We start from the raw sequence: 13,935 nt of genomic DNA, 5'->3' as shown, positions 1-13,935 counted from the left end.
CTATCCTCCTCTCTTTGCCCCCCTGGCTTTACAACTGTGCTGCCATCTGTCTGTAGCCCCATTGCCTCAGGGGCCCGGCCACAGTTAGGGCACCCAGCTATAGCAACTCGCATGGAGAGAGTGAGCAGCAGAAGAGCTAAAGCAATGTAAAAAGAAAAGAGTATGAAAGCGAAGGAAATGCTGAGATCAAGAATGGTAGCGGACAGCTACAGATTGATGACACTTTCAACAATAATATATGATCAAAATGACAATATATATACTGTACATACAATAATAAAATTACTGATGAGAAAATAATAGTTTTTTCTTTTCAGGAGAGTTTCATTAAAAATGTATTTTGGACAATTATGAAACTGTAAATTCATTGGGTAGATGACCAAAGCATCACTGTAGGCACTGAGGTTTGTGATTTTCTGTTTCATATGAATGAAAGCCCAATCTGGAGTACAACATTCTCATTTACAATCTATGCTGAATTAAATTATTAATACTAAAGGAGAAAAAACACATTGTATACCCACTGAGTGCTCCATATTAGCTCTAATAAATAGGTTCTGGCCTAAACATACAAAAAATATCTGTGTTCCTTTGGTAAATGTGTTAAAATGACTCATCCTCACATGGATGTTGTGTTCTGTAATTTGTTTGGGAAAGAAACCCATTTCTCAGAAGACAGGATATCAGGGTGTAAGGCTACATGAGTCTGCAAAGGTCAAGCCTCCAGATCATCAAAGTGATTACAGCCCAAGTGTGAAACTCCAGCGTGTGGGCTACTGGCATCAAGAGAGTGAAATGATGTCAGTGAGGCCAGCAGCCAATAGGAAGTGCCTGGGGCCCTTGTTTGTTACCATATGTTGGTGTTGAGAATGAGGACTAGTGGGTGGCTTCACGTGGAAGCCTTTGCTGCAGAATCAACAAGGAGGACTGTATGGATCTGGTTCATTCCCAGTTTCTCTGTTTTCACTTGAGAGTTTAGAAATTTTCATGAAACTTGGCGGACAGGTAGATGTAGCGGCGACTACAAACTGATTAAGCTTAAGTGGTGATTGCTAGGTCTTCATGACTGTTTTGTCAGAACTAAACTTTTTGTCAGAACTTTGTCAAGTCTGTAAAAATGTTTCCCTTGTGACATCATCGGGGTTATATGGTTTCACTTAGGAAAAACCTTTAACAGACAGCCATACAAACTACATGGTGAATTTTTCTTGCAGCTTGAATCATAGGGACTGATCGTCAGGATATCTCATCCTCGGATCCATAGACCATTCTTTAAAAAAAAGAAAAAAAAAAGAAAAAAGATCTGCCCCTCAAAAAAACTTTAGTTCAGTGTTATGTCACTATAATATTTCTTTAAAACAAAAAACAAAACATCTTCATTCATCCGAAATGATGCCAAAACGTCAAAGCTCAATATCTGAGAAGTATGTCAGATGTTGATAGAAATGTTCAGGACACTCAAGTATGTAAAGTATCTGCTTTTTTTTGTAAGTAGTTTTTGTTTGCTGGGTGAAGAAACAAGGCCTTCAATATAAAATGTCTTATAAGTGTAGTAGGACTGACGAGCAGAAGGTTTAAAAACTGAGGTTTGCGCTCTTTAAATGTTTTCATATGGTTGTTATTGACCACTATTATTAAAAATAGCTACAACCGCTTATCCAGAACTACTCAAAATATGGATTATAATAATTCGGAGACACACACATGCACAAGCACATACATACATGACACATTTAGACACAGACACGCCTCTGCATCTCAACCGAAAAAAGATGGGCTATCTTCGACCAACTGTGAAACCCTCCCTGCAGCCAGCACATCCACCCAGGGAGCCAAAAATGTCCCTGCTAAAAGTGCTTTTCCTGTCACCTACACAATGGGGTGAGCCTTCGCAAATGTCATTCCAACCTGCTCTCCCAACAGCAACCAGAGGAAGACCGTGTCCAGGAAGACTTCCAGTTCATACAGTTAGGTTTTGGGCTACGTTCCCATTATAAGAAATCTCTTATTCCATTAAAAAGCTCCCTCCAATCAAGTAATGGAAGTCTTGGTTCACCCTTCATATCTTGGGCTGTTCCTGCTGTCTATCACATTAATCTAGCAAACTGCAAGATTCATATTGACTAATTCAGCTCCTTTCATATATTCAAAAGTGCTGCTTGCAAAAGATTCAGCGCTTGACAGAGATAGCTTAATTATAAAATTACACTGTGAGATGCTGCTGACTAAAAAGTGGCAGACAGCCTTGTGTTTAGAAAGACTTTCCCAGGAACAGAAAGGTCATAGCTTTAATCCTGCTGCAGCCAGTGTGTCTATCAACAGTTTTAAATCCGTCTTTGAACATTATGAACTCCTATTCACTCAATCATTTTTAATTGCTCAAGACATTAGCAAATGTAAATGTGAGCAGTCACTCTCATGGTTTATGCACAGGTGAGTTAGCCATGGGTCTGCAATTGGGCGTGGGCGTTGTAAGTCAACGAGGCCAGTCAGAGACTCAAGTAGTGGAGTCAGGTGGGTGAGCAATGGTGTGTAATTTATTCCTGTTATTTCCACTGATTTAGGTCAAAGCGTGAAAAATTTATATAAAGCATACTGAGTGTGTGCATGAGAGAGGGAGGGAGAGAGTGTGAGACAAATACTCACTGCACCAACAATGTGTGTCAGTGCATGAGTGCTGGTGTACATGTTTTAGTGTCTACACTTGATACAGAAGCTGATAGCTCAGTTCCACCGAGCTCCCATTCCCTCTGCAGGGAGGAGAGCACATCGTGGTCTCCAGGCAGGAAAGACAGTGGGATGTGCACAGAGGAAGAGTACAAATCACCACTGTTAGCACTGTAATCTCCAAACAAGTTCCCACAGCAAGGATGCCGCTCACTTTTGGATTCCCTCAAGTGTGCAGCAATGCAAGCGTAGGACCGTTTGGGCCTATTAAAAACAACTTGATGTAACAGCCTGAGCAGTAGCTGGAACTAGAGCAGGGAGCCGTACTGTACAGTAGTGTGTGAAAAGCTGCTACTCCGCAAGAGAAACACACAAACTCAGTTAAAAGCAGCATGACATTTTTCACCATGTTATTGTCCGAAAAGCTTTATTTATCCCATGTGCTGGACCTCAAATGGATCATGCAGGGCCAGGATGAACAGTGGCCAACAGCTCATTTTGTGACGCCAGACTGTGCAGACACGAGTCAGTGCACTAACTGTCCAGAAACCTCATTTGTCACGGATTTATGGATATACTTAAACAGGCCAGACGTTACATGCATGGTCGTATTTGTCATTATACCATATAATAACCATGTCAATAGCCATGTCATGTGTATCATGGAAGACATACTAAGAACATGGGGTCAAACAAATACACTGCCTGTTGGTTCAATAGAAAGATGGAGTGTATTAATGATATTACTACAGTCATGACAACAGCTACACCTATGACAAGATTTACAAGATAACTGAATTAAAACACCAAGTAGCTCCAGAATATGATGAGTTAGTTTCTGTACATCTTGCCTGAAATGATGTAAACAGCTGTTTTGAAAATTGCTTTGGTCTGATTGGGGCAGAGATGAGTCACTCCTACAGTGAAATCCGTCATGAGAGCTGTGTGGGTCTGATGGCAGACAGGAAAAGTGTCTACAAAAGATTTTGCCCAGTTACTTAAACACATTCACTTTGTGAGACCACACAAGCTGCAGTTGTGCTGTGTCAGAGGGATGCTGCAATGGTGAAAAAGACATGATCTCGTAGTCAGGTTTGGACCATATGATGAATCAGTGTTGATGAAGAAGTTGCTAGAAGCCACTTGCTCATCAATAACGACCACAGGCTCTGTACGACAAGCTTGGCCACAGTTCTAATAGCAGTTTTAATGGGATTGGATTGGAACTTTTGGCTTACATGGATGTATGGGATGATTAAATTAAATTAAATGGAATTTGTGCCTGAATCTGCACAGTGTGCTTTCCTCATTAATGTGTCATCAGTACAAAAAAGAAAAAAAAAAATTGCTGGGCCTCTTTCCCAGCAGATCAAGAGCCCGCTTGAGTCGAGGCCTCAGGGATCCAGGACAGGCTTATCAGCACACAGAACACGGCTCTGCTCGGTTCAGCAGCCTGCTGCAATGCAAAGGCCGGTGCTGTCCATGGTGCTGAGATTCACTCTGCTATAATACAACAAAGTCTCAAGTCCAAAGTCACTCCCTATTTGCACTCTAGTGCATTATACTGCATTTCACTATTTTATTCCAGTGTTTGAGTTATTATTGTAAAATTATCCAGTATAGTGCGCTCAAAATCAAAATTATAAGAAGACTTCTAAATTGTACTATTTCTACTGCTGTGGATTTTGTCTTTGTGTGACAGCAAAGTGAATATTTGGGTGTTTTGGACTGTTGGTCGTACAGGAATATTTTACTCTATAGCGAAGTTAAATCATCCCACATAGCAAAATATAGGTAGTATACATTTAATAATCACTAACCATCATGCAGTTTTCAGACAGGCGGGAATAAAAAGGTACATTCAGACAGCTGCCACATGAAAAGAGGCTGATCAAAGTACTGTGGTATCTGACACACTATATAGTCCTCTAGACAGAACTCTGTGTGGTGTTGTGCTTCACTTTTGATAAATGTAAAGATTGCGGTTATGTGGCGGCACAACAGTCAGTGATGGTGCAAACTGATGATTCATAGGTGTCTGACACTGGAATTTATTACTCCTTTGGACAGATAGCTTGGAAGATCAATATGTGGGACTCAAAACGGACAGCAGATGGGATATTGGTGCAAGCTGAAAGAGTTTTTAAGTCATGATCAGATCCCTTTCATTAGTTTTTTTTTAATGGCATTTTTATTGTGTTTCTAATTTTGCATTTTGTGTTAAGCTGTATGTATTTGTACTAATGCCCTGGTGTCAAAATCCAGCTCAGGCTTTAAATCTTGCTGTATTGGACTTTTACTCTTTTACCTCACACACAGTCACAGTCCAGCAACACAATGAAAAGCTTCGATTAATTTCCCTTTTACGACTGTTTTCTTTCAGTCATCTGATCTTGCTATGCATTTCATTTACCATCTCCTGAGAGGCTCCGGCGGAGATATTCAATAACACTGTAGTGTAAGAGCCTATCAAACAGTCACTCAGTGGAAGGCCTCACACCACTTTCCCTCATCTCTGTGGTGTTTTCAAAGTCTGTCAACCTTCACCTGCCTTAGGTTCCCTTTTCTTTCTCTCTCACTCCATCTTTAATCCGTGACTCTCTCCTGCCTGTCCCCTCCATGTTTCTCTGTCCCAGACAGGGGCATTTATCTGTGATGGGGCCCGGGACTCCCCTCTGCCCTCTTCATTTATCTCTGACTGAATCTGACAGGTTTGTTGGGGGAGAGGGACACTGCAGCCACAAACAGGTGTGAGGATGCAACAGACACCGGGAGTTGCTGCTGTGGATGTTACAAACTTATTGACCCCGGAGAGGCGGGAGCAAAAAGATAAATAGCACTTTCTTTACGTGTGATATGATTTGTTTTGTGTTTAACAGCCTCACTTAAAGCGGCTGTAATCGTTGTTTTCATATCGATGATGAATCACATATGTACTTGAGTGTGAAAAGAACTGCAGTAACAAACCTACCCAGAATCATCACCTGACTCTGTAGTTTCCCCTCAGCTCGACAGAGCTTTATGGCATCTTTCAGCTGATTGTTAAGGTTTTATGAGACACGATCGTACTGTTTTCTATTTCTTTTGAAAAGTCAATTAACAGAAAGGTAGTCTATTGCTTACCTTTTGTCTTTAATCGGGTCTGACTAAATGCCTTAAGGATGTAATGTTTTTCAGCACATGAATCTTACGTAAATCTCAAATTTTCATTTCATTGAATGCACCAACAAGTAAGAGTTTCCAGCAGAGTACCTGCTCACATCTCACTGAACTTAATACATTTAACCAAATATTCCCCATGATAACTCATCACCCATCTCAAGCAGGTTTAAAGCCTCTGCAGCTTCTCATAGGTTTTTTTGGTGTGACTGGCTGCGTGAAACATACAAAACCTAACTAACGAAAACAACAAAGAGAACAAGGTAAATAGAGGTATATGGTGATTTAACTATTACTTTGAGGTCTGCACAGGATCTCTGGAAAACTGGCCAGGTACTGGAGCTCATGCAGAGGCTTTCCAAATCAGACCCACACAGTCACTGCCTCTTTGTTAATGGTCTCCTATAGACAATCCATCATCTCACTGTAGCCATTTACCAACTAGGACAACTTCCTGGCTTTCTTTCAACAAAGGCCACTGCCCCCTCATCTCATGCTCTCCTTCCTCTCTCCTCCATCTCCTCCCTGCCTCATGATTCAGTCTCCAGCTTCTTTTCTTCCCCTTTCCTCTTAAATGTGTTTCCACTGTTTCACAGACTCGATACCCAGAGGAGGTTCCTCTCCTAGCTCTTTACCCTTCACACCATTGTGCATGCAACTTTCTGAACTCCATTTAACCTCAGCCTTTAGAGGCTAAATAGCTCCATTACATGCTGCCTTTACGCTGCGGTCTCTGACAGGTGTTGAGGACTGCCCTAGTCTTCGTTCTCTGTTCAGCTGCCTGACTGTCTGGTTTTGCATATTCTGACCATGATTTTGTGATTTTTTTTTTTTTCATTGCATGAGTCTACACAGACCTGCCAGCTCTCCTGCAAATAAATGCAGACATGGATGTACACGCCAAAAAACCCCCCCCCCCAAAAAACACGCATGCAAACAACAGCCGTAGCAACAAATGGCTCAAACACTGTCAAATTCCTAATCTGCTCCCCCATCCACAGGGAACAGGCATGATGTAGGGCTTTTGTTGTTGCCGTCACTTTTGTGCTCCATTTTCATGGGCGGCTGAAAGACAGTGAAGGCGTCCACGGAGAGCAGAGCTCAGCAAGGCGTCTAGATGCGGCTTATCCCCATTCACTACCCATCGGCCGCGGATCCATAATATGACAGTACAGTTAGTACAACATCCAAATATGTTTCCGACAGAGGAACTATTTTTAGACTAACATAGCTTAACTCATTTGATTTAGAGTAGAAACAAGTCACAGCTGATGACTTGGTGTTCATTAGCCAACCCTACCACCATGATTTCTTTATATGGACACACGACACGATTATATATGAGTAGAGCTGGCAAAATGAGTCCACTGACAGTAAAAATATCTGGAACAATCACTGGTCATTTGAGTAAATGCCAAATATTCACTGGTTTCAGCTCATCAAATGGGAGGATTTACTGTTTTTTTGTTTTATATCATTGACAGTGGAATATGTTTGACTGTTGATTTGTCAGAACAAATTTGTCAAACTCTCTCTATGTTTTTTTGTTTTGACATTTTATAGACTAAAACAAATTAATCAATAAATTAATTGAAAAATAATCAATAGATGAATGAATAGTGAGTTATGAGCCAATGAAGAAGAGATTTCTCATCTAGTAGCGGTATTGATTTAACATTTCTACACAGGAAACTATTCTGTTAATATCACTGGATGATCTGCAGTGGTGCAAATCAGTGAGCAGGTCTACTTTACGGCGATATTGAATTTATTTATTTTGCCTCAATGTTACGAAGTGCCTTGATTTTCATCGGATTAACCAAAAAACAGACATTTGATGAATTATTTCGATTTCTTCAAGTCTATTGAACTCTATGTGATGGATGAACACCATTATTCCAACAGATGATCCCTCATTTGTGGAGAACGCTAACACGTCAGCTCAAAATCTGCCGTATACAGCGGCTGTTTGGTTGAGAGATCTCATGACCGTGAAGGCCACATCATATTCACACTATTCAATCCAGGCGGTGCGCCCTCGTGCCCATTATGTTTTTCATCCCGCTGATTCAGATGTATCCTAATCACCTACTGCTATAAATGACTATTATGATGTGCAATAACATATACTGTAATGGAACATTTTTATTCGTATCACCCACCCTTACCAAGAACAGTAAACTACAGTATAAATTGAATGAATGAGTCAGCGCTTGCAGCAATGGACGGACGGATATGTATCACTCTCAGCTTTAAAACATATAGTCATTGCTTTTGGGAGATTTGCTTCCCACAGTCTCAACTAAATCAATTACTGATAAAAGATGATAAAAAATAGTAAAAATGTTCATGACGGTAAGAGCAGATATTTTGTTACTCAACCAGGAAGCTTCTCTAAGACTCTAGATGGCTGAGAGTTTCTTCTTGGCCTCTGTGGGGACCTCTGTGCATCACGGAGGAGAGAAATGAATAGCTCTCCAGTGGCTGCTACTAACAGGTGGCCTTGACTGACTCACAGTCCCTTAAGGCTGACCATGACGAATGAGTCGTGACTCTGGCGTGGATTACAGCTCCGCTACTGAAAATGGGAAATAAGGACTTAATTAGGCTGAGTTTGATGTAGGTGCAGGTGGCTCCTCTGAAGAGCGAATCAAGCTACAGTACATCAGCACTGTCTATCATCATACCGTAATCTTGTTTGTGTGCATGGAGCTTCGTGTGTTCTTGTGTTTGTGAGGCAACGATGACAACTGAAAAAAAAACTGTTCAGAAACAAAAAAAACCCAAATGCAGGAGATGGAAATTGACTTGTTAATCCAGCTTGCATCATATGGATACCAGGCCAGTGAGCATGAATAGGAAGCTCCAGAATTCAAAGTGAGAATTAATTTTCTTCAGATAAATAGATTGTTTTGTCTATGAAAATAAATGCCCATTGCACACGTCTTGTTTTGTTCCCCCTACACTCCAGAAAATGCTTGAAAAGTCAAACAATGTATCAGTTATCAAACTGGTTCATTTTTGATTGATCGGTTGATCGGCTAATTGTTTTATGGCTCTAATGAGAATACATTTCATTTACATTCTATCTGTTAATGCAGCACAGGAAGAGAATCGTCCAAACTGAAGCAAGCATTATTGTCACTTTATTTTACCGCATTTGAGAGATCATTTAAATTCAAAATCTCCCCCTGTCGATTTACTTTATTTGAAAGAGTTGCGTTTTTGTATTTCTGATTAGTAAAATTGATGACCTGGCCAAACATAGACAGCGTGATGTCATCCTGAGATATTTACAGACTTAGACTGTAGGAGAGGAATCTATTTTCCCACTTTTAAAACTTCTCACTTCTCAGCCACTGTTGCTCTCCCCGCTGTTTTATCCACTTAACACGTACGAGCCACAGTAACAAGTTCCCAGCCTGTCTCTGAAATCTTCAGAAAAACTGATAGATAAATAGATAGATAGACAGATAGATAGATAGATAGATAGATAGATAGATAGATAGATAGATAGATAGATAGATAGATAGATAGATAGATAGATCTAATGCCACAACGTTTTCACTCTGCCTCTGCTTTGTGCTGTAACCAGCCTGCAATCCAGCAGAGTTCAGTTTGGTTCAAGGATAAACACCATGATCCATCCGCTGTATCCACCACAGCAGCAGCAGTGAAAAGCCACAACAAATACTCCCTCTTCCGCACCGTTGAGGGCACTTGAAAGCCTCATTACTTGGTGGCCAAAAAAGATTCTTCTAGTTTTTCTTGTCTTGTCAGCACCAGGCTGGAGATAAGACTCACCTGGCTTGCTGTTTTGCTCTTCTGTAAGAATTCCTGTGGCACTAAAAGCATTTTGTGTATATTGTTACCTCTTCATTTTAAACAAAGCCTTGTTAAATGAAGGGCACATCAAATTAGACCTGCTGACTCTGAATTTCTAATATTTCTACTCATCAAGGCCTGAGCATGAGGGAGGTATCATGTACAAGACATTGCTCTGGTTTGCGGTGAGTCATCGTCACGGTTCACTATCAGCTTTCGCAGGGTTTGATATAACTCCTTGTTCACTGAACTTATACCTGCAGTCCTCAGAGATTCTTCTGATGTCAGATCGGGGAGGATTATCCAGGTATCAGTAAAACCAGCAGAGGAGGATGAGCCCTAAAAAACACTGATCAGTGGGTGCTGGTGGCTAGACACTGTTCTGTAACTGGACAAATTAGGTCCGACTGTTCTCGGGTTTAAGCCGCCGTGTGAGCAAAGAACCACCATGCTGAAGTCGCCGTGGGCAAGACGACTGATTCCTGTGAGCTCTAGGGACGCTGTTCTTTCATTTACCCTGCTCTCTGACTTCCCAGGAGGCACAGCGAGTGGGAGGGAGAGTGAAAAATGATTTTCTCCGTGAATTATTACAGGAGGAGGAGGAGGAGTTGGTCATTTGCACCTACAGTAATGTCAGGGCGATGAATCGATTCATCCAGTAGTTGATAAACAAGTCTGTTTACAACGACTTAGATCATCTGTTTCTTCGGTTTGTGATTTGCCAACAGCCATAATGCCAAACCACTTCTCTTGGCGGAGGTCAGACACAACAAGCATTATAACTCTGGGAAACTATGATGTGCACTTTTTACTATTCTGACATTTTAAAAATGTTAATAATTTAATCTTAATTAATGATGGAAATAATATTCAGCACATTGGTGTATTCATTCCCATTCTACATGTCCTACCGGGGGTTTGATGAAACTCTTTCCAGACATCCTGCCTAAAACTTCTGCTTCTCCAGCTGTGTGCATCTTTCTATAGGACAGAAGAATTACTTTATGGAGTGAAGCCACAGGGACAGCCCTGCTTGGACATTCTCCCTGTCCGCGAAGCTTCAAGGTGTCCTCTCCACACCATTACCTTGGTCGACAATCTGCAATGACTAAGTGGACATTTGAGTGAAAGTGACATTTTATTAGCAGGAAAATCTAAAGGGTCATCGTCAGAACAAACCAACTAAACAAGTTTTTACACCGCAGCGCCTGTTAGCTGACGTATGTTCGTAAACAACTTTAATACAAGCTTGTAAAATCAGCAGCTTGAGGAGGCTGTTTCCATTCAGCTTCCACAAGACAAACTCTCAGGAGGAAAAGTTACAGCGACGCTAAGAGAAAATACAGTCTGAGCCAACGTGAACACTTTGAAATGTTATTCATTGCAGTTAATAAAAAAGTAGCATTGGATCGCTGGACAGTCGGGTTGAGACCTATACTGACTCTTCCTTCTCCGGGGCTCCTGCTGTATTATTGCTGCACCTTCATTCAAGAGAAAACATTGCTCTGATTCTCTGTGATGGTCAGCTGTAACTGCTGTCTATATTGAGTCTCCTGCCCAGTGTTGAGTAAGTGGATGAATACAGTGTCAGCCTCTGCAGCTGCAAGGGCCACTGTGTTGGGGGAAAAAGGCAGCCTTTGCCAAAGTAATCCTTTGGCAAAGGCTGGTGTCCCAGACGCTAGCGCAGTGATGATCCACACAAGGGGTGGGGGGTTGGTGGTGGGTGGGAATGTTGTGTACTTTGGGTCACCAGACACTGACATTGTCCTTGCAGCAACAACTGTATTTACTGTGTCTTTTATTTGCACAGTATATTCACATCCAGGACAGTAAGACTGTTGTGCATATACTCCAGTGTTAAAGGCTGATAGCTTTAGCTCTCGTCACTAGCATCACTGATGTGCCAAGCTGCTGTGTTGTTTATTCAGGTGTGTCAAAGACCCAGTGTGACATTATCACATCCACCCATGTGTGAATTAAATCGTCCATAGGAGGTTTGATTTCAGCAAGGGTCCATCAAAAATGTGCTGATGGCTGTTGATGAGCGAAGACAGGTGAGATTTGAACAAAAAAAACAAACAAACAAACGCAGGCTTCATTAGGGAACAGTTGAAAGGTGAATGGCACTTTTTTTCTGAATCATTCAGTCAAGCATTCTTCATGTGCGTAAAACTCACCATGTGTGGGAGTGAGCAATGACTCTTTCCAAGCCCACACACTATGACCATAAATAGCCTGACTTACGTAAAAATCCAAGCCACACTTTCACCGATGATACAGTTAAATGGTAATAATTCAAAAGTGAGAGGGATTTACAGCAAACAACAAGGAGCACATGAAGTCTATTTGCAGGAGTTGATTGGAGAAGTGCAGAACATGACTGCTCCCTGGTGTTCTCCTCTTATTAATGAAAGATCAATTCATTATTCCATATGCAGGGGGACGACTAACAGACCACAGAGAGATAAATAGAAGCTCCATGTTAGAGAGCACCTGCAGGATCCATGAATCGGTAAATCGATTTCTTGCATGCATAGCTGTCCTGAATTTGGATGGGTTGGTGGGTGGGGGGTGGTGGTGGTGGTGGTGGTGGTGGGTTATTTCCACCTATAGCCTACATCACGTGGACGGTCATTGATCACAACAGTGATCAGCTCAGTGTGGGGGGAAGAGGGAACAGGGAGTGGAGATGTCAGAGCTGTCAATACGCAGTGACAGAGCTATAGGGTTACACCATGAGATGTGCATGTGCCTTTTTAAAATGCAACACACCAAAACCGAAAGTCAAGACCCATGTGTCTCCTGAATAACGAGACTACAGTGGCTCAGATAAGACAACAAATAACGTTTTAAACTGGCAACATGGAGCACGCTTGCGAGCAGATTTCTTGGTGCTGAATAGGGAGGCTGGCATCACGCTGAAGGCAAAAGATACTGTAAATGTTGCACGCGTTGATATCATATAAAACGGCCTGCACGCTGATTACTAAATACTACTTGCAGCCATAACAACCCAACGGGCTACAGGCGTCTTTATAACGCGCAAATCTAGAGGGGCATGCGGCTCTTCACAGACGCTGATATGGCACATTAATTTTAAATTTGCAGCTCCAGGATTCAGTATTACAGTCTGTATTTTACGTCCAAGGTTGGAAGCATATGCGCTAATTATCCCTCGGTGTTCTGATATCCCACTGGGCAAGCAAGGATGCCTAATGGAAACCGCTGCATCGCCAAATAAGCGGCATCATAAAAACACTTGTCTTTAGAACAAATAAATATCCAGACAATGACGCGTGTGTCTTACCTGTGCCGTGAGCCAAATCGATGCCCGGTTCGGTGAGTATGTTCGGGTCACTTTGAGATCTGCCTCGTTGCAGACAGCCGTCTAGTCCATCCGATGTAGCCATGGGGAGACAGCACAGGAATCCCGAATAAAATATTGAAAACCCAACCAGAGGCAGGCAAGGTCAGGAGGAAAGCAGCGAGCGAGTGCAGATTTAATTTGCTCTGACAACAGCCGCTTTGAGCATCTACCAGGGAGCCATGGCTGAGCAGAAATTCCGTGTGTGTGTGTGTGTGTGTGTGTGTGTGTGTGTGTGTGTGTGTGTATGTGTGTGTGTATGTGTATGTGTATGTGTGTGTGTGTCTGGGTTGTGTGCGCGATGATGTGTGGATGTGGGAGGGGTGATATGCCCCCTATGATGCCCGTCTCTGTCCAGCAACACGGCCAAATATTCAACACACCAGCTAACATGCTGTAGACACTGATGCATTAATGTTGCTTTGAATATTTATGAATATATGAAGGTTTTAGGTTCGAGCGTCGGACATCGTTTGTTTAGGGTCTATAAACCTTTATTGTGGGTTTAAGCAGCCAAGGCAACGTCATAAAATGCGAGATTAAGTCGAGCCAGCAGTAATGAATTTATCGAGAATTTATATGACTAATCGGTTAATTAGATGAGTGCAATTGACTGCATGGGTCAACTGATCAACTGATGATGTGTATTAGTTGTACTGTAGCCTATATATATATATATATATATATATATATATACATACTATATATATATATATATATATATATTTCCCCGCAAAACGCCGCCCCTTGTTAAAAGCACAATGTACACAAAACCCCCCAAAGCATCATTGAGACTTATGCTACCGCCTCCACGTTAAAATGACTTCTAAAATTTATATTCATTTAGAATTATTATGTATTGTATTGGCATTAAAATACTATTATTTTACACTACTTGCTTTAAATAAAGCAGCTAATGC

The 13,935-nt window shown here is 41.6% G+C and overlaps 1 protein-coding gene across 2 annotated transcripts in view; it reads right to left on the bottom strand.

Annotated features, from left to right (window-relative positions):
- phactr3a (phosphatase and actin regulator 3a) overlaps positions 1 to 13,256 on the bottom strand; it is a 30,491-nt gene extending 17,235 nt beyond the window's left edge. For both annotated transcript variants that reach the window (XM_023427352.2, XM_023427353.2), the window contains exon 1: positions 12,959 to 13,256. In XM_023427352.2, coding sequence (XP_023283120.1) covers positions 12,959 to 13,061 — 103 coding nt within the window. In that variant the 5' untranslated portion in view covers positions 13,062 to 13,256. The remainder of the gene's footprint in view (positions 1 to 12,958) is intronic.
- Positions 13,257 to 13,935: the final 679 nt, after the last annotated feature.

This window comes from Seriola lalandi, unplaced genomic scaffold (genome assembly GCF_002814215.2).
Source record: "Seriola lalandi dorsalis isolate HSWRI2012SDOR001 ecotype SW California unplaced genomic scaffold, Sedor1 jcf7180002054861, whole genome shotgun sequence".
NCBI classification, from domain to species: Eukaryota; Metazoa; Chordata; class Actinopteri; order Carangiformes; family Carangidae; genus Seriola; species Seriola lalandi.
Note: the sequence above shows the minus strand (reverse complement) of the source record. Positions and strands in the feature narration are given on the sequence as shown.